This window comes from Sphaerodactylus townsendi, linkage group LG11, assembly GCF_021028975.2.
Source record: "Sphaerodactylus townsendi isolate TG3544 linkage group LG11, MPM_Stown_v2.3, whole genome shotgun sequence".
Taxonomy (NCBI): Eukaryota; Metazoa; Chordata; class Lepidosauria; order Squamata; family Sphaerodactylidae; genus Sphaerodactylus; species Sphaerodactylus townsendi.
The window spans coordinates 33,635,394-33,657,391 of record NC_059435.1 but is presented as its reverse complement, the minus strand read 5'-3'; the positions used below and the strand labels follow the sequence as shown (position 1 = coordinate 33,657,391).

Here is a 21,998-nt window from a genome sequence, read left to right as displayed (position 1 = left end):
ACGTCGCAAAATCACCAATTAGTAACCCCCTCTCGGCACACACAAATCATTAGTAACCTACTCTCGGGAACCTGTGAGAACCTGCTGGATCCCACCTCTGATTGCAGTCCTTAACAAGTTTTCCACTCTGACTTTTTTTCTTTTGAGAAAATGTATTATACCTTTCTATCAATGACGTCAAATAAACTATTTAGCAGAGTTTACCTAAACAAGAGCAGTAATCACTAAAATCTAGGCTTAAAAAGGTATAACTCTGCTTAGAACAGCATCGTAATGATTTCAATAGATTGCAGAGGAGGAGAGCACAAAGACAACCACATTTTTGTCTGATAATAACCATTACCTGGAGCTTTTATCTCTCTCACAACCCCATCCCAAGGGAGAGGATGAAAGGGCTCCTGGAAGCAGCATGTCATCATGCCAGTGCATTTGCCCTCCTTGGGGAACTTAACTTGGTGGAGTGGTAGGGGCAGCCGCAGTCCCCGCAGACCCACTACTGCTAAACCTGGAAGTTCAGGCTGTGGCAAGGCTGTGCTCGGATGACAGCGTGGGGGGTGGGACATTCCTGTGGGCAAAGCCAATATTAATCAGCTCCCTCCCAGGGTTTAGGATTGGTTGCATGGTGCACTGACCCTTGGATATACACCACCCTTTTGGCGCCATATGCCCTTTAAACACTATGGGGCTTTCTGGTGGCAGGGGAGTTTTCGGACTTTCCTGAGTTCCCTGCACTGCTGGAAAGCCCTATTAGAGGCAATATCGGTGCCACATCGGCACGGCGTCCTACTGCCTCTGGGTTTGGATGGGGCTGCCCTTCTAACAACATTGTTCTCTGCACTACTGACTGAAAACTGACAGACTTTGACAAAGCCACCTGATGAAAAGTACTTTGCAGTGCCGTTCACACTGCTTGTGGCCTGAGTCATCAAAATACGTTTGCAATGTTCTTCAGTAGGATGCTTCCAAGATGTTACATTTCTTGAGCAACATATATTTCTAGAAAAATACCATCAAATGCATATTAGTTATTCTCACTACATATTAACTGTGAGAACAATTATATACATAAACAACCGGGTCAGCAAAATATGTCAAGGTATGCGTAAAATATGGTCAGGCACTCTCAAATCTAGCTAAGCCAAGTGCTTCTTCTTGCCTTCTAAGGTGCGTTTCTTAAGTCCTTAATTAGAAAATGCCAGTTTTGTTTTCAGCGGTTTAGAAAATATAACAGCAAATCTACTAGGTTCACAAATTAAGCTGGAGAACAAGGCACCAATATAAATTTCTATTTGAAGAGTCAGTAGAGAAAAAATAGTCATAAGGCAGTACTGACTAAATATGTTTGAATAGGAACAAATGTCACTAGCTGTAAAGTATAGTACATATAAACTGGCACCAGTGTAGGGGGTAAAATGGCGCCTGGGCCCCCCGTGGCACCCCTCCCCACTTATTGGTTGCAAAAAGCAGGCAGCTGAAAAAGCAGCCTGGTGGGAACTACCAGGAGACCTTGCGGACTTTCCTGAGTGGGAACCAGGAGACCTTGCGAGCCCCAACTCGTGCAGAGGCCTCCTGGGGGGGGGGGGGGCTCGCAAGGTCTCTTGGGAAGTGTAGTTTGCACCAGGCTACTTTTTCAGCCAGCTATTTTTTGCAGCCAGCTGAACTGAGGTAAGTAGGAGGGGTGCGGAGGGCATAGGAAGGGGGTGGGGGCAGGGCCGTGGGGGACCCACGGTGCGGGGGCCGAGGCCCAAACACTTCTGGGAAGGAAAGGTGTGGCTGGGCCTCAGTGCAACATGAGCGCCGCCCAGGCAAGCTCGACCCGGGTGCCGCGTACACATCACACTGAGGCCCAGCCACGACCCTCCTCCTTCCCAGAAGTTTGGGGGGTGATTTGTCCCCGTATGTCCCTGTGGCAGCTACACCTAGCACCATTTCTGAACTATTCTGTTGTTAGTTTAATCTTCTGATAGAGACTTAAACAGAAAGCGGGACTTGCAGGGGGAATCCCATCTCCCCTCCCCATCACAGCTCCAGGCTTCCTCCACTGCACTCATTTGCTGGCTTGCCCCAAGCATCTACAGAGTCTCATTCTCTCACCAGCTCACCCAGAGCCAAAAGGGGAGGCCCACAAAATTCATGGGGAGGGGGGAATCCCATCTCCCCCCCCCCACACACACACACACACTTCACCTTCCAGCCTGGCTGTAGTCAGATGGGCCTGCCAACAGCTCCCAGGCACTACTGCCACTGTGACCGGCCTGACAGCATCTCCCGGGTTCTGCTGCCATGGCGGCATGGCAGCTGCCCGCCCTGAACCTGGCTGGCCCAAAGGGAGTCAGAAGCAGCCCTGAACAATGGGTGCATTCTCTGTGCGTGCATGGAGAACACCTTTTAAAAAATAGGGATTAAAAAAAAACAACTCAGCTTTATTGTTTTTTATTTCAGATTTTTCTGCAGACTTTGGGGGTCCCCCAAGTTTGCTAAAACAACTGTTTGGGGTGAGAGTGCCCTTGTATGTGGATTTAAGTATCCACAGGCAGGGAGCACACTTTGGACTTAGATTTAGCATTCATGTACAATCTCAAAATTATACAATCAAAGAAAGTACAAAAACTTAGTATTTTTCACAATGTATTCTACATGTTGAAAAAATCTATTCAAGCTGTACCTAATGCATGAACGAGCCACAAATTCAGCAAATACTGGTACGGTAGATACTCAGTTTTACTGTTTACTCAGTTTTCAAATGCAACATTGTATGAACACATGTAGCTTTCTTCCTTTTTAAGAGTTCCTGGCACTTAACAGATTTCTGTCCAAACTGTTGCTACTGAACTATCATAAGTATAGTGTAAACACCTGCGTACTTTTAAAAAGATCTGCATTTTAAAATCGTTATAACTGTTGAAATATTTTGGAACATAGATTATGTCATACACAACTGAAAGAAACCTTCTAGACTTTCCACACTGGGGTCTAAAATTTTTATCCTTATCCACCCAGTGGCATAGGGCTAACGGGGCCAGGTGGGGCGTGATGCCCCGGGCACACACCTGTGCAGGGGCGTGGTCAAGGCATAAAGAGGGTGTTCCGGGGCATGGGCATGGCAGGGACAGAGGATGCAGGCATGCCCCGGGGGCAGTTCCCCCTCGCTCCACCCTTGTTATCCACCAAATAAGATGGCTACAGAATAACTCTACCTAGACTATATTATTTTAGAGAGTTTAGTTGTTAAGCTCTTCTGTCCTCCTCCTCCCTCCATGTGTGACAGACACAATACAAGAACCAAAGCACAAGAGGGTCAATTTGTGTCTTGTGTCAAGTTCATCAGTCTCTTTCCAGCTACTTCAGGCCAATCAAAAGGAACATGGGATAAAAAAGTGGGAAGGAAATGGTGCTGGGTTTTGTCCTATCTTGCTTGTAAAGCTAACCAACAACCAAGGGCACATAGGTCAAGTATGGTCAGGGAAAGGAGAGAAAGAGAATGATGCAGGAATCAACACGAGTTCACTGCAGTAGCCAATATAAGATCCCAAAATCTAAGCTAGAACCCTAAGTGTTAAAACTACTTCACTTGTTGCAAAATCTGCACATGGAATATATATGCATGTATTGTTCAGTATGATTCAGATGTGCATAGTATATGTATGATGCTACACATATGTAAAACTATAATATGACTGAAAAGCCATGATTTTCCAGGGTATCTACCAATGTATAGCACTCCCTTATAATATTCTATACATCAAGATTATCTTTTTAGATATGTAGCCCATCTATGTAGAAGAAAAAAACCAAAAAAAAAAAAAACCAACAGACATTTAGGAAAGGATCTTAAAATTCTCTAGTGAAACATATTAACACCGGCTTGGAACACAAAATAAAATTGTTGGATTTACTGGCAATGTGTCCAACTGGCGAAAATGAAGGGCCCCACAAAGCAAAATCCAAATCCAAACATAGGTTCAGCTGAATATAAACCTGACAAAACTGACGAGCTAATTGCTGCTCAAAGGAGAAAGGTAAACATATTTTCACTACATAAATATATTTTGTGTTAAAATAACTAACCAACCAACTGCTGTTTTCTCCCAGCCAAGAAAGCAGAACTGAGCAGACTATAATCTACATAAGTTTAATAGCTTGATCCATAATGATAGAATGGTGTCCAGGCTTGTTTTCAAATGCATTAGCAGTTATTTCTGCAAGAATACAGTGGATTGGATCCAGACTAAATTTTCCAGTGGCAGAATAGAGGGTTTCTGCCTCCTCATTTCCACTATGGCATACTGATCTTCACAAAATGAAGGGTTAAAGGGCGCTAAGGAATGCCGGTATGGTGCAATGGTTAGAGTGTCGAACTAGAATCTGGGAGACCAGGCTTGAATTCTCACTCTACCACAGATAATCACTGGGTAACCTTGGGCCAGTTACACACTCTCAGCTTAACTTACCCCAGGGTTGGTGGGAAGATAAAATGAAAGGGAGAAGGAATTGAAGCAACTTTGGATTCCCATCAGGGAGAAAGGTGGAGTATAGTAACATACACACACATACACACACACACACACACACACACACACACAATGTCATAAAGTGGATCTGAAGCAGTAAGGCAGAATCAGTGGAAATTGCTCATTTAGTTTAGATCTAATCCAGTATGTCAAGGAAAGCATGACAATTTTTAGGAAATGTTTATGCCAGCGAACCTATCTAATGCAGCTTATAAAATAAGTAAAGGAAACCTCCTCCTAACCTCAAAGGACGGGGCCCCTTAAGCAACCTAGTTCCAATCCTACATTTACTGTTAGAACCAAGTTATGTTGCTCCCAATAAAAGTGTTTAGCATTACAGTCTCTGCCTCCTACTGTAATCAGCAGGTTCAGAATATTTGCTTTGACCAACAAGAGGCCAGTTGGAGCAACAAGATGAGAGAAAGTAGATCCATAAAGTCAAATAAATTTTTACAACCAATTTGCCCCAGACTTGGCGGGGGAGGAATCATCAGCAACTTGGTCATAAATTGTTGCAACACGTATCAACCACAATTAGAAAATATTTTTACCTTCAAGTATACTTGAAACCTTAGTCAGACTTGAGTTTTGTATATAGGGGAAGACCTTTTATAGAGGAGTTACACAATATAAAGAAAACATGTGGAATCACGTTAAACTTGGTAAACATATATGCTAAACAACAGGTAAAAGTAATGTTTTATTTACATTTGTATCCAAGGAACTCAGAGTTTCAGAATCACAACAATTTTATGAGATTTAACCCCATATGGAAATTTCAGCCACTGCCTCACATTGACTTTATTTTTTAATACAGGCACATAGAAATTTTGATTTTAATTATGGGGCAGCAACAGTTCAGTGGCAAAACACACACTTTACACGCTGAAGATCTCTAAGGATGAACAAATTGAAATAGAATATTGGCAAGACTGAACTGATGTGGAATGCGAAGGCTGAGGTGTAGAAATGTACTTTGCTCCTCCATTTAACCCTCACTGACTCAGTGAAGAAACCTATGTGTTATACTGAACCCATCATTAGTTATGGTAGAACAAATTAAAGCAACTGCAAAAATGCTTCTTCCGCCTTCATTTAGCCCTACTGTGACAAAGCCAACCAGACCACATGCATCCTTGCCACTGTAAAATGCTAGAGTCTCCCCTTAAAGTCAACCCAAAAACTCAAGCTGGTATAAAATGCTACAGTTCAGTGATTTTCAGGAGCTAGGAACAGTATGCTTAGCTTAAACCTATTCTTGCAGTCACTCCACCGGTTACAGATCATTTACCAGGTTCAATCCAGTGTAGTGGTTATTACCAGGAAAACCCTTCATGGCCTCAAATGGGTAAAACCAATGGCAGCCCATACTAGTTTTCTGTTGCATCTACTACCTTGAAGAATGGCCTGCCTGATGTCAAGAAGGCTCCCACACTTCAATCATTCCTCATAATTTGTAAAACAACTGTTCAAAGGGGCATTTTTATAAGAGAAATACTACTGTAGTATAACGGAATGGTTCAGTAGGGTGTTTTTACAGGGGTATAGAATGATACTCTATTGCACTGATCATTGTATTTTCTTGGTTTGCTTCTCCATCTTCTTCTTTTGTGATCCATTGTCTGTTTTGTTTATGGTATGCCATGTCTTAGAAAAAAATGTCTTTACTGTCTGCTAATGTTGTGATTCTAGTCCTGTTGCATTGTTTCTTGACTATCATGTCTGTCTGATTACATTCTTTAAAAATTTTATAATCTGTTTTAAGATTCAGTGAAAAAGGCACGCTATAAATGAAGGAAATAAATATTCCATGAGTAGACATGAGGAAAATGCTAGAGCTTCTTCCAGTAAAAACAGACACTACTGAGTTACATGGACAAATAATGACAATTTGAAAGGAAAAAACCTACAACTATCCTATAAACTAGACTTGAATTCTTGAATGTCTACAATGTTCAGCACGATAGCAGCATACAACCTGACCTGATTCAGCAAACACAGTTGCCAACAAAGCACCTTAGACTCATATAAAAACATCACCTGTAGCTGAAAGCACCTGATTTCACTGCTTTGCCCCTTTCCATGCCACTTAGACATCATTCTCCAAAGAGAAAAACAAATGTAGAGTGAACAAAAACATGTACAATGGAGTCTTCAGCTGCTTAACTACCTACGTTGCCAATGCAGAAATGCTCTCCTACACCTTCCTAAGGCATGTCTACATTGCAAATCCAAACTAGATGAACTGCCCTGGCGCAGCCCCAAGGAACCTGAGGAATCTATCCAGTGTATATATCAGGACAAAGGCACAGCAAAACCGGCAAAACATTCCTTATGAATCCTATTAAGTTCAACAGGGCCTACTTCCCAGCAAGTATGCACAAGACTGTAGCCCGAGTCATCAATACTAAGAGAACAAATCAAAATGAAACAGGGTGTTTTTTTTTCTTGGCAGTTACGCTATGAAAAAGAAACACATGCTCACCTCACTACATTTCCCAGCCTCAAAGGAAGTGAATCACTGTTACGTTACTCATCTCTACCCACCTTCACCAAAGCTAGCGATGAAAAGAAGGGCCTGGAAATAGCATGCTCCTTCTTGCTGCTCTACAACTGCAAGGTCTGAGCTACAAAAGAGCTAGCGCTGACCAGCCATGCGTTTGCATGCTACAGGGAGAGCCAGTGGAAGGAGAGGGTTCACTGGCCACCACAGCTGCTGCCTCTAGAGAGTCACCAACACTGAGCAGCACACGGAACACATGCCTTTGCTTCCACGGAGGGAGAAGAGCAGAGCTGGTCACCCCAGCCTGCTCATTATCCCTTTTACCCTGTTTGACACTTCCAGAGCGATTCGAAGAGTCTGAAGTGGGCATGGGGTGGGGGAAAGCAGAGGGATGGCAGGGAGAAGCAACCAGGCTTGAAACAAAGAGCCCAAGCTCCCTCTCTGGCCTCTCAAGAGCTCGCCTGAACAAAAGCAACGAACTAACAGCAGAGGAGTTGTCAGGGCACACATCTCTCGGTCTCACGCACACTGAGAGGAAACTGGATAGATAAAAAGAGTGGACGGAGATGCTGAATGTTGAGGCAGGAGGAACAAAGAACGAAAACCGAGGATGGATTTAGATGTCATCCCCGCCATCCCCCAGTGCCTAAAAATATAAGAATACTGAAGCAAGAAGTAAAAACACAAAGGATAAAAAGTGAGAAGTGAATGGGGATCCCCCCGATTCCACCAAGCCAATCCATCCACGAGTGACAGCAGTTTTGGGCACAGGAAACAGTGGAGTGGAAAGCAATTTAAAATAAGGGAAGCAAGCAAAGAATACCAAAAAAAAGATCAAAAATGAGAAGTGAATGGGTGTTCCTTTCGCCAATCCATCCACGAGTGACAGAGGTTTGGGGCACGGTGGGTGTGTGGGTGGGCGGGCTGTAAAACAGCGGAGAGGAAAGCGACTGAAAATAAGCAGAGGGGTGAGAGCTTTTTTTCCCCTCGCCCGCCTGCAGGACCCCCTGACACCTGCGAGAGAGAGACGGGAAGAGCGAGCGCCTGTCTTTGTGTCGCCTCCTCAGACATTAAGGACTCGCCACCGCCTCTTCCTCGCTTGCAGCCGCCTGAGAAGAGAAGGGGGGGGGGGGGGGGAGTAAGCGAGGACACCCCCGCGCCGTCCCCACGACCAGGAGCAGCAGCCCCAGCGCGGGTGTGTGAAAGGCGGGCGGGGGCGCCTTCCTGTCGCACCTTCTCCCCCCCGCCCCGCGAGCCCCTCACCCGCTTCATTACCGTCGTGAGTAGCGGTCTCATCTGCTCTCCTGCCCGCTCCTCCTCCATGGCGCGTCGAGGGGCAGACAGGGCTGAGGGGAAGGGGTCGCGGGGCTGCGGCCGTGCGAGGGAAGGAGGAGCAGGAGGAGACGCCGCCGCCGCCGCCGCCGAGGACAACGACGCGGCTCCCTCGGCTCGGCCGCTTCGCCTCTTTTTCGCTCTTTCTTCTCTTTTTGCTTCGCCCCCAGCCAAACCGGCGGGCGCTTCGCCGCGCCTCCCCGCCTCCCGAGTGGCAGCCGGCTCGCCCTATCGGCGCGAGGGAACGGCTCCGCCTCTGGCCGAGAGGGCGCCGAAAGAGGCGGGCCGCCCGTCCTCCTTGTCAGAGGGGGATTGTGTGTCGGGGACGGAGGGGGACGCGCTTAGTACGAACAGGGTCTGAGGGACGCCTCCGTGGGCATCAGGCGCTTCCTTGCACCGGTGCAGCCGCTGAACAACCTGGGGCTTTGCTGCTTCTGGGCGCAGAGGGGCTGGGGGATTTCGGAAGGAAATGACCCACAGCCTGCCCTTCGGGGAACAAATGCAAACACGAGAGGAAGTGTGATTCAAGCCTGTGATGCAAAGCGCGGGTGCTTTTTTTTTAGGGACGGGGTTCTCTGCCACGTTTGTTAACTCATTCTTTGCTGTCTCAACTCAATTTTCTTGCCTTCAAAAGGGAACTGAGCCCGCCCTGCCTAATGGGTCTCTTCAAAACTCTCAAACGCCCTTACTTTCCTTTTCTTTTTTCTCTCTCGTTCTTTTCTTTCTTTTTCTCCCTTTTCTTTTTTCCTTGGTTTCTTGTCTCTCCACTCTTTAGAGGACATAGGACACTCTGGACCATTACTGATCGTCTATCTACGGCTCGTTATAAACCAGCTCCCCATTATCAGAATAATCAGTATTATATATAGTAGGCAGGATGCCATCTTTTAACTTGAGTCAGTGATTGTAGTGTAATTCTATGTTTTAGCATATATATTGTCTTTCGTGTGCATAGTTGTTGGAAGCCGCCCTGAGCCCGACTCAGATAGGAAAGGGCAGGGTATAAATAAAATAAAGATGAAATAAATTATGTCCGTGCTAAATTGTATTTTTTGTGAAATCAAATGACTGTTTTCATTTAAATAATGGGAAAGCGTGCAGCCCTTTTTATGATTAGATACTCAGAAGCAAGTGTGACCAGGTTCAATGGGATTTGTTCCAAGAAAATGCATAGCATTGGGAATACTGGGTAAAGAAGTTGTTCTGATGTGTTAGGATAAATACAAGGTCAAAAGGTGATATCAACATTTCTCTACCTAAATCCAGACAATGGTTCTCAATGTTGCCTTCCTTTTTTCCCCTTGTTCACTTTAGACAAAAGGAAACTTTACAGTGTAAAAAAGACATCTGTAGAAAAAGCACTATTGATTTTTTAAAAGTCAACAACATCTGCACATCCAAACATGGGGGCAGGGACAGTGTAACACCTGGTCCACGATCCAAGCTGACTGCTTACTAGTGATTATGCTTATAGAGCACCTGTACCTGTGCACAGCTCATTCATTGTTTCTACATACAGTGAGATTGTTATGATTAAATGGGTCTATGGGGATGTATGCCACAGCTACAGGGCCCCTCCTCCCCCGCTTCCTGTCCATTCCACATTCAAGTCTCCAAATGTAACAAGCCTAAAGAAAACCCTGCTTTGGTACATTTTATTAGGGACCATTTATTTAGAAGTCGAGTCTAGATTTATAACTTGTTTTTCTCAAAGCGATTTACAAAGTCCTTTTCCTCTGCCCACAACAGGCACCTTGTGAGGTAGGTGGGACTGAGAGAGTTCTTAGAGAACTGCGAGCAGCCCAAGGTCATACAGCATGCTTCATATGTAGGTGTGGAGAAACAAATCCAAGTCACCAGATTAGAGTCTGCTGCTCATGTGGAAGAGAAGGAAATCAAACTTGGTTATCCAGATTAGAGTCCACCGCTTAATCACTGCACCATGCTGGCTCTTAGTATTTTAATGCCAGATTATTTCCTTTTTTTACTGCATTTAGCATACGTATGACAAGGCCCCTGTGATCATGTTTCTCTTTCCCCAATGGGGGATGGAGGGTGACTTGCTTAAGATGGAGGCTGTGGATTGTTCTTATGAAGAAAGTCTGACAATGTCAATAGAAGAGCCTTGGCTGGTTGAGTGGAGGCTCATTGGTAATTGAGCAGTTCTTCTGCATATGAAACTGATTTATAATGAATCAGCATATCTAGGCTAGACTGGAAGCACTTTCCCAAGGCCTCAGGCAGTGATTTTTCCCAACCCTATTGATACTGGAGAAACCAGGGCTTCAACCAGGCACTTCTGTATTCAAAGCACCTGCTCTTCTATTGAGCTGACTCGCCTGTTTACATTTCCACAAATGAACTTTTTAATAATAAAGCTAGACAGCATGTTACTCCCATTCTGCCCATTAGTTAAAGAGCTCAATTTAAAGTTTTGGCCATCACATGCAAAGTTCTTCACGGCCTTGGTCTCTCATATCTACTGGACCATCTCTGCCCCCATGCTCCACCACACTCATCTGAGTACAGCCTTCTGCAGGTGCCAACCTGCAAATGGGCAAAATCATCACATGCTCATACACCTGCTTTATCTGTTGTGGCTCTTACCTTATGGAATGGCCTGCCCCAAGAATTCAGAGAGCCTCCCACTCTCTTGGCTTTCTGCAACCTATGCAAAACTGAATTATTTAAGAGGGCTTTTCTGTACAGGTAATAGAGTTACATTGTACAAAATGGTTTATAGAGTTATATGGATAAATGATGCTATATACTACTGTATACAGCATACTGTAAGTATTCTATTGCCACCCTAGGAGGGGAGGGAGAGGCCAGAGACCCACAATATCAAACAAGATAACTATTCTTGTGGAATAAAACTGATTGCAGCTTATTTATTGGTTTGCTGGCTGAGGAAGGAGAAGTGCCGCATAGGCAACTGATCCGATCACTGGGCAGCACCCTTTGTGATCCCTTCTCCAGGCCCAAGTGTTGGGGAGCCTGGAGGAATAGCAAGACAGTGGAGTGGGAACCATTTGGGCACTGGCCTCTAATCTAATCTCCCTTGTTGCCTGGGTGTGCAAGCCAGCTAGCAACCCTCACCTGAGTCCAACAGACATGACTGAAGCTCAACCCACTCCAAGGTCCCTTATGAAGGTCCCCACTAATGGGGAGGGCTGGAACACAGGCCTTTCCTCCCTGAAACAGATCAGTACCCATGCACAACCTGCCAAGATGCAACAAAACAAAAAATAATCAATTAACCCATGACAACCAAACTCCAAGACCCATGCAAAAACTGGGGTGGGAGGGAATAGCCAGGAGAGCACAGAGTCAAAGGGGCAGAGACCCACCTCACCCAGTCGTAAATGGCCAGGCACTTTTGACTCTGTTCTGCACCCCCCCAGATACCTCATGCATCTGCACCAGCTGAGCCTCTAATGGCTTTGCCCTTGGGATACCATGGAAGACAGCCCTCAACCCTCCCACCCTTGCTCCTGGATGGCAACCCAGGCCACATATGTAATGTGCCGCGTTAATGCTCACTGCATTGCTTCAGTTCTGTATTTTAGATTTATGATTGATTTCAGACTTCTACTATCCTAATCCTATTGCACTGTTTATTGAATGTCCCATTTTGTCCCACTGTCCCATTTGTATTGCTCACTCTGTAATCCCTCATGGGTCTCTATGAAAAAGGTGGACTGTAAATATGTAAATAAATAATTATTAAATAATTATTTCATTAGAACAGTCTGAGGAAAGTGAATGCGAGGTCACATAAAGACAGACAGATTTCTAACAAAACAGCTGTGCAACAAAATTTCAGTAGCATTACCGTATATACTCATGTATAAGTCGAATTTTTCAGCACATTTTTAATGCTGAAAAAGCTCCCCTCGACTTATATGCGGGTCATTAAATTTTTGTATGTGTTTTTACTTTGCCGGCCAGCAGGGGGCGCAGTATGCTATCAACACCAAAATTTCAGGGTACCCTCAGAAGACACTCCTGAGGATACCAGCCAAGTTTGGTAAAGTTTGGTTCAGGGGGTCCAAAGTTATGGACCCCAAAAGGAGGTCCCCCCATTCCCCATTGTTTTCAATGGCAGCTATTAGTAGATGGGGGGTCCTTTTGAGGGTCCATAACTTTGGACCCTCTGAACCAAACTTCACCAAACCTGGCTGGTCTCATCAGGAGAGTCTCTTTATGATACCAGCCAGGTTTGGTGAAGTTTGGGTCAGGGGATCCAAAGTTATTGATCCCCAAAGGGGTGCTCCATCCCCCATTGTTTACAATGGAAGCTAATAGTAGATTTTCCATTTCTGATAATATCCCTCTTAAAATCTAAGTTGGGTTAAATTTGGACATACAGATGATGATAAGGAATCCAGTTTTGAAGGATTTTAACTCTTGTGTTTTAGCTTGGTTGATGATTGAACTAAGGTTTTTGTACTTTTAAAGTTATTGTTGATACCATATTGTTCTTGTTGACCCTCTTTTCCACTTACAGAGCTAGACTGTTTTTCTTTGAAATAAATATTCAAAAACATTTAACCTACTGATGCCTCAATTAATGTAATTTTATTGGTATCTATTTTTATTTTTGAAATTTACCAGTAGTTGCTGCATTTCCCACCCTCGACTTATACGCGAGTCAATAAGTTTTCCCAGCTTTTTGTGGTAAAATTAAGTGCCTCGACTTATATGCGGGTCGACTTATACACGAGTATATACGGTATTTGTTTTTATAGTTTATTTTACAGCACAAAACACAGGGCTAGGCTGGGCAGAGGCCTGCCCAAGACAACCCAGTGAAGGAAATGAACTGGACATAAATTTGAACCTACTTCAAAATGTACTATTCAGTCAGGTGTGGCACTGAAAAGCCTACACATATAGGCTTGTTAAAAGTGGTGCCACACAGAATATGTATAGCATCACCTTAACCAATTAAAGTTACAATTAATTCCAATTGTCATGACACTTAATCTCTTATTGCATTGCTTTCTAAGTTCAAGGTGTCAAAGAGATGATGTTGCGCAAGGGTAATACTCCTGTCTCCCTTTCCCATGAGACTCTGTTCTGGCAGATCATAGTCTTCCCACACCCTCCTTACTCCACTTCAGGGAGTTACAACATGATGATGCATATTCAGCTCACAAGTGAAGCTTGGGCAGTCTGCTGGCTCTGTACCAAACTCCCAATTAAGTATATGTCAGTTCTCTAAATGCTTCCAGAGTTAGTGCTTCCTATTTGATGCCATTAGGTCACTCTGCCCACCAGACTTCCTAGCTCACTAAAAACTCCTAATTCTGTTAAAGCCCACTAGAAGCTATCATCCTGCTATGGTTTGCATACTAGCAGTACTGACCAATGGTACAAGTAGTACTGAAACGGGCAACACAACCTTTGCCTTACCTGTTGGATCATATACCTTTAAGCAAGTTGGTAATTTAAAGTTTACTATCAGCTATCACTTTGAAATGTGACCCAGGTCTATTTCCTGTCTCTACAAATAAATGTGCAGGACTGGCCTTAATCTATCCACAGCAAATACGCAGGGCTGGCATTAATCTATCCAAAGTAAAATGGCACTTAACCAGTGCTGCATGATTGCTGCAGTGGTGTTGAAAGTTTCAGTATCTTGAGTACAAATGACTACTAACAATTTCCAGAGCCACGTTTTCCTCTTCCCACTGCCCAGTAAGCTCTTCTGGTGGCCATAAAGCTGTCAACATTGAGATGTCTCTGATTTGTTGAGCACAAAGTAAATAATACTGTAGGTGTATTCATAAGTTACTTTTCAAAGACTCAGTATAAGAGGGGCTAGAAATGGGGAACATAGTGTTGGCCTACAGGCTACAGAATAAATATTTTAAGACGGCATTGCATTATTTATAGACAGCTATGATGGAATTAAGAATAGATTTTATTTTAAGTTCCATGTATCACATTACAAAGAGTTTGGTAATAAACCAATAAACAGTTTTAATAATTTCAAAACAGCCACTTTACGGAAGCCAAGAAGTTTTGCATTCCAGTAAACACACTCATTGTTTACTGCCATGATTATTCTTATTGACATTAATGAGATTATTCACATTAGTAAACTGAAAATGGATGCTTTATAGTTTATTAGTTCAGTAAGGAGTACAGAGTTTAATTTGAGACAACGATTATGACAGCAGAATGTCCAGGATATATACAATAGTAAAGTCCTTACATTCATACATCTTGCTGAAGAAAAGTGACTTCATAACCCAGCTGATATTTTTTCAGTGCATACTTCTCATATGCATTTTTATATGTTAAGGTCATAATAAATTAGCTTTTCTGGGGGAAACTTAATTTTTGCTTTATTCCAGGATCATCTTGGGTATGTCAAATATTATTTGCAACAAATACCATGTAATCCAGTTAAACAGGCAACACTCCATTTTAAGAAAGATTTACCAATCTAGATCAGGGAATTTGAGTTATCCAGATTGTGTTTTACAGATTTACTTTGGATTTCAAGATGGGCATGCATCCATTGGGTACCCATCAATATTAACAGAGTGATAAAGGAAAGTTTTCAAAATCATTATTAAAATATTGTTTTAGAAATAAAATATTGTTTTTGGAAATCAAGATTATTTAAATAAATTATTTAAATCATCAAGAAAGGGGGCCAAAATATACAGCTTACTGATATACTTCTGAACAAGAATGCATACCAATTGGTCTTATTTTTTATACCAACATTGATCTTTTTGCAAACAAAGCACCATCCATTAAACTACCTCTGGACATGCAGCAGTCACATGTCTTTTGCACTATCAAACTAATATCTGTCTTAAGGATAATTGTGAAATTGAGAGTTTCTATTTGGTACTTTCATACATGGAGCGGTACTTATCAAGATTGCTTCTGAGAAAGTCAAATGTCCAGAATTTCCAGAAGCAAATACCAGCAATTGCTGGGCAAAATAGTGTTTCTATAGAATCTTACCTAAATCTACATTTTTCATAATTTGAAGAATAATAAATACAATATTATATTTATTTAAAATGCTTAAAATCCCAAGTTTGGGCCCTAGTTAGTTTTCATTTTTAAACTGTAAATTATAAGAGATGATAAATGCAAACTTATATGTGTTTAGGTCACATTCAGCTATCTTTTTTAACATACCTAAGCACATTTATAACGTATGAAAAAATTAAATCATCAATTTTATCCACCCTGTCTAGAAACTGATGTGAAAAAATAAGTGTCAGTGAAGCTCATGGTTACATAATTTAAATATTCCATATACAATTTCATCTATCAAGGGAAATCTGAAGCTCGAAACTCAGAAGAGAAATCACCAAAAAGCATGGCAGCAGACCAGGGAGGCTACTCCTTAGCTTGAGGCCAGTGCATAAGGAGAAGATTTTACAGTTTCCTGAGGAGAGCTGAAAGTAGAATGAAAAACCAGCTTGAACAGTAAGGTCATCATGGCTATGGTACATGAGGCTGCCAGTGAGTAATAAAAATAAAAGACTAATTGAGAAATGTACGGGTGAAAGATAGATGTATATATGTATATGTGTAACTTTAATTTCAGATATACCCATTAGAAGCCTCAAAGAACTGTTGGAAGTGTGATTGAACATACTGACATACTGAGGAAGACGCACGAAAAACGTTCTATATGCGCGAAATGTTTTTATGTGGACATGTAGAACTTATAGAATTGGAATATGGACTATATGAAACTGAAGCTTTGTTTCTGAAAGAAGAATCGGCAGGAATTGAATGGACTATGTCAGGGGTCAGCAACCTTCACCACCCAAAGAGCCATTTGGACCCATTTTCCACGACCCCAAAGATCTACCAAGCCGGTTCGGCTCCTCCACTCACCTTTCCTTCCAGTGCTGCTCTGGAGAGCTGGAGGGACACGCCCATGCTACCCTCCAACCTCCAGGCTACACGGAGCCGCAGTATAAGGCTGAAAGAGCCGCTTGTGGCTCCGGAGCCGCAGGTTGCAGACCCCTGGACTATGTGGATATTTATGTTTAGTTATAAGTGTTGGAAGAGTTATACTGTATCTTTAAGAACTTTGTAAGAGAAACGGATGAAATGTAAAACAAATAGAAGTTTTAAGTTGATTAATTATATGCAAAATCAATATATAAGATTGGATATACAGCCAGAGTGCAACGTGCGTATCTCTTTGTTTATTTAGACATGAGGCTGCATGCCATATAACCCCTCTATGCACAAATACACACACGCCAGCTGCCTGTGTTTACCGTAGGGCTTATCAACAAGAGGAGCTGTCTTTCTGCTATGATTCTTGTAGAAATACCAGTTACATTTTCTATCTATTTTTATTCTAGTGTTTCCAAGCTCACTTGTGCATTGTATGTTAAATTCTAGTTAAACGCACAGCAAATCTGGACTACCAATACTTCAAAACAAGGGCAAATTTTTCTCAAAAAGGCAGTTTGTGACACTAGAAAACTGATGGGTAGGATACAAAGAATTCCGCTGAATAGAAGATTGGCAGTAAATTTCCAAAACAATCGATTACTTACCTTTTAGGTCCAGTTTTATCAAAATGCAACTTAATAAAACCTCATATGCATGTATTGTTCCATATGATAGCAGCGCAGCAGCAAGAATTGTGTTGGCCCAACACTGGAAATCGGAACAACTACCTTCCACCAAAGGCTGGAGGAATAAGGTACTACAACTTTATGCGTTAGACAGACTGACACATCAAATAAGAAATTTACTTCTGATACTTATCGAATTGAGAACTGTGGACAAATTATGTGTCTAAAGTTAATGTCGTAACTGTCTCACTGAATATTAACAGGGTGTACGGGTGGGACTTTATAACTGAATAAAGGGTATTTCTGTTAGTCAATAAGAATTACAATTAAAATGTATTATGACTAAAGGAGAAGTTAGGATGTGATAATTGTAAATATATATAGAAGTCAGGATTGGAATACCTTGTGGATCATAATTTAGAAAAAAATTTCCCTTTGTTGTATTGATTAATAATAATGTTTTATTTTGATTGTTTGTATTTTAATATAAATAAATAAAGTTTGTGATAAAAACAGAATAGAAGACTAGCCACAAACTCTTCCACAAGCTTGAGCAAAAGGGTTAGAGTACACGTCTGATAGTTCTCATACTTCTGCTTGAGCAAGTTTTTATGCATTTTTGAATTTGACTTAATTTTTCTTGCATAGTGTTCCAGCATGAGAGAAATACACTTTTCCATGAACAAAACACATCTTTGTCAACTGATATTAACATTTGCATTGGGGAAAGTATGTACATTATAATATAAGAGAGTTTTTATTTCAATGCAGTACATATGCTATGAAAAAAGAACCCCCCATTTATTTAGATCTTTGTATGTACTACTCTTTTGCACATATGTGTAGAATTAATCAGATTCTTGTTAAACTGTACTCACACTATTTCTTATGTCAGAAATAGCTTAGTGAAATCAGTCCTAGGAGTAGTTCTGAATTGCAAAAGAAAAACTACCACTTTGAGGCTGTTTTTCCATAAGGAAAAAAACCTCCATTGTAATTTCCTGTCCCCTTTAGGTATTTTGATTATTAGTTTTGTTAGATTTTTATCTAAAAGGAATCACAGCATGACATCCTTGCATCACAACATACTGACAAGTCTCTGGTGAAGCTAAGAGGAAATTAGCATCTCTGAGCCCAAAAGGAGGAAGAGAAACTACTCAAAAATTCCCCCTTGTGATTGTGTAACAGTAGGAGAAATATGGATCTTGCTTTTTCTGAGTTAAAAGGCAGAGGGCTAATCACAGCCTCAGATTCTGTTAAAAATTATCAGCATGTTGTACTATGCAAAAAACCCTAGAATTATTTATGGCACTAGACTCAGTCTAGACATGCAGCAGAAATGAGATGGAAGAAGTTTGTGGAAGTTGAACAGGCCGTAATGGTGGGGCATGTATAAGCAGCTCTGCAAAACAACAGCAGCTTAGTACTCAAGGGAGAAAAATGAAGTTTAGACCTTTGTATGTTGTGAGTTTTTTTTCACTTTTAGGAAAGTGCCAGTGTAGCAGAACCTTGAAAAATACAATCCCTTCCCCAGTGGTGGGATCCAGAAATTTTAGTAACAGGTTCCCATGGTGGTGGATTCAAACTGTGGCGTAGCGCCAATGGGGCCAGGCGAGGCACGATGGGGGCATGGCCAGGCATTCCGGGGCAGGGCATTCCTGGGCGGGGCTGTGGCAAGGACGCAGCCGCTGTGCTGGTCCTTGGGCGGAAAACGAATGCATGCAGGCGCAGGCTGCCACGCACGCCGGTGCACCTCCTGCTAGACTGCTTCAAGTTCTGCGTGCTACTGCTGAGAGGAGGGGCGTAACTAAGGCAAAAATCACATCGCAAAATCACCAATTAGTAACCCCCTCTCGGCACACACAAATAATTAGTAACCTACTCTCGGGAACCTGTGAGAACCTGCTGGATCCCACCTCCCCATAAGTCTGAAGTGGTTCAGTCCATTCTGCCATCGCTGCATGCTGCTGTTTCTTCAAGTTGCCCACCTCCAGGTGAAGTGTAGAGGTCTCCCAACATTATAACTGATTTCCAGAGTAGACAGATCTGTAATTTCCAGATGACAGCGATCAATTTCCCTGGAGAAAACTGTTCCTTCGGAGGCTGGATTCTGTGGTGGGGTCCCCAGCATGATGCCCATAGGCACTATGGCACCCACCAATACTGTTTTGGTGACTGCCAAGTGTTTTTAGAAAGAGGGTGGGACCAGGTGGGGCTTCTGTTGAACAAGGCTTCTGATTGGCCTTTGGAGGTTTGATTGGCTGTACAGATTTTTTAAAATGTTGTTTTGGCCACAGCTGCCACCGTAGCTGGCTCCCTGAGCCTTTACGGCAACATTACATTGACCAAAACCATGATGCAATAGGTCCCACTGTAACAATTTTTCCAAGTACAGACCCACCCTCAAAGTGCAGAAAGTGCTCAGGATGCCAGCCAGGCTCCAGCCAACGGAAGTTCTCAGGTGCAAGCTAAGCCCCACCCCACACCTGGAACCAATGGCAGGACCCTGAAACATTTAAAAACTGCAGCCTGAACCTGGCAAATTCTATAAATTAGTGTGATCAACAAGGGATGCTTCCATTCAGCTCCTTGGCATGGGGACTTAAGAGCACTCAGGTCAGTGAATGAGCACAAGGAAGGCACTTTGTACAACAGAGGTTATACTTGGCACAGCAACTGACCGGGGAGAGCAAAGTCCACAGACCCTGTGGCTGAGCACTCTCACTGAGGCTTTATTTCAGGGCCAACAGTTTCAGAGGCTGGTCCCAATGGGATGACTGTACCTTTACTGGAAAGCTAGGCAATGCCCCCCACCATCCTATTCCCATCACCCACTCCCAGGGTTGCATGCCCATCAAAGACAAGTGGCACCGACAATTCTGGCACCTGGCAGTTGCTATAGCCCCCTGTCTGTGCCAACATGACAGGGGACAGGAAGTGATGGGGTGCACAAAGGAGGACATATTGGGATGGTGGTGTACCTGTAGCCCTTCCCCATCAATCATCTGCCCTTGCCTCAGTCAAGGATTCAATGACATTGGAGCAACCACAGGTGCCCTGACAGTCACAGGACACTGCCAACCCTAACGCATGTTGCATTATCACTGGGAACACATGTGAAGATATGAAAGAAGACCCACTGACAGCCTTCAGAGGTAACCACTGCACCAGTAAGGAGTCAGAGGGAATGCCAGAGGAGGTGGGCACATGGCGCAAATACAACAGACCCAGTTCTCAAAGGTTAAGTTCTGGACTGGTTGGACATCCCGGAGGAATCACTGTGGTGCCATCATGGCGTTCTCAGTCTCCCTCTGTACCCATCACGGCGTTCTCAATCTCCCTCTGTACTTTCTTCCCAAAGACCTCCACAAGAGGCCAATCAACAGGTGTGGCAGAAGAGACAGTCTCCAAGTCCCACCCAACCCATAAGGGGAGTGGCGCAACCACTCAAATAGCTGACATGTTCCAGTCCTGTCAACCACCCCCACCTAACGGAGATGAGATGGGACAACAATCCCCTGCAGGTGCAAACCAGGAGACCCAGATGTAGAGATGAAGGGTGGATGCTCCCATGCAGTTCCCTCCCTCTGAATAAAGTTGTGTTGCATCTGGCTCAATACATTTGCATCTCTGTAAGAGGGAGTGGGGGCTGGGAGACTAAAGGGTCAAGGAATGGGACACTGGAGTGGGGGCTGACCCATGGGGGACAGGACCCCTTTTGAGGGCTGTGACAGAGTCCAGCTGCTTATCTGGGGTTCTGGCCTCACCTCCAGGTAGCCAGCAGGCAGCAGCAAGATGGGATTGACCATGGGACCCACAGAGTCAAGGCAGAGAATGGGGTGTGGGGGAAGGAGGAAATGGGGGAGATTGGCAATGGGACAACTCAATGCGCCAGCCAGACCTGCCAGGGAAACTGGGTTACACTGCAAGTACTGGCCTGGATTCACACAAGCTCTCCAGACAGGCCGCCAGCACTGAGAGACCATCCTCAGGCTCCCACCTCTAGCTTCATAGTTGAGAGATCATGTAGCTCCAAGAAAACTCCAGGGCTCACCTGGAGGTTGTCAAGCCTTCATAGGAGTTGTATTTCTCATGAATGTGCCAATTTAGCAAGTCTTGGGATCAAGTTGTTTGTAAACATTTTAAAATAGTCTAATTTGTAAGGACAAACCTCTTTGTCCCAGCAGGCCCGTACATGTAGTTAATGTATCAGTCAGTTCTCTGCATTGTTAGGTAAGATTACTTTGCCAAGCGATAACTGGATATTTGTATCCCAGCTCTTGTTTCCGAATAAATTGAACGTTTTCATTCATTGGGACTTTCAGTTCTTCTGAAATACCTGTTTAAATTGACGCCAACAACATTAGACTACACAGAAACAACAGAAATGTAAACCAAACCCCATTTTTAAAGGAATTCAAAAGCTTTTGCTTATAAGGCAATGAATCAGCCTTTTAAACATTATTGTTGTATGAAGTATATCTTCAGCTATAACTTTGGGTATCTTTTGCCACTTTTACACAGAGGTTTCCCCATGGTTTGGGTGCTAGGCAGCAGCAGTTTTAAAACTTTCACCACTGACTGTTTGTTGTCTTTCTGTGGTTTCCTATTTGCTCCTCTATGTTTTCTCGAAATTACATCAAAGGTGGAGAAATTGAAAGTAAACTATGGGAAGGTAACAAATTGGCAACAAAGAAGCTCACAGAGGAAAAAAAACACTGCAGTTAAAGCCTCTGTGTGAAAGACCCACATGATTTTACTACTCACCAAGATGGTGCAGTGGTTAAGAGAGGCAGACTCTAATCTGGGGGACCAGGTTCAGTTCCCATCTTCTTCACATGAAGCCTGTTGGATGACCTCTTTGCCCACACACAGGCAAGTAATGGCAAACCATCTCTGTCTTGGAAACTTGACAGTGTTGCCGTAAGTGAGCTGTCACTTGACAGTACTTCCCATCAGCATAGTGAAGTATTTTCCTGAATGCAGGTGCCCTAGGAGATGAAGCAATGGAGCAGGAATTGGTCCTTGCTAGGAGGAGACAGGAAACATATTGGAAAATTCTGGGGAAGAAGC

General features: G+C 43.3%; 1 protein-coding gene across 6 annotated transcripts in view; it reads right to left on the bottom strand.

The window, feature by feature from the left end:
- Nucleotides 1-8,577, bottom strand: part of SLC4A7 (solute carrier family 4 member 7) — a 102,871-nt gene extending 94,294 nt beyond the window's left edge. For 3 of the 6 annotated variants that reach the window (XM_048511637.1, XM_048511639.1, XM_048511640.1), the window contains exon 1: nt 8,290-8,576. In XM_048511637.1, the coding sequence (XP_048367594.1) occupies nt 8,290-8,337 (48 nt within the window). In that variant the 5' untranslated portion in view covers nt 8,338-8,576. Of the gene's footprint in view, nt 1-8,289 lie in introns of all 6 variants that reach the window. The other 3 variants (XM_048511643.1, XM_048511644.1, XM_048511642.1) reach the window with 2 other exon arrangements.
- Nucleotides 8,578-21,998: the final 13,421 nt, after the last annotated feature.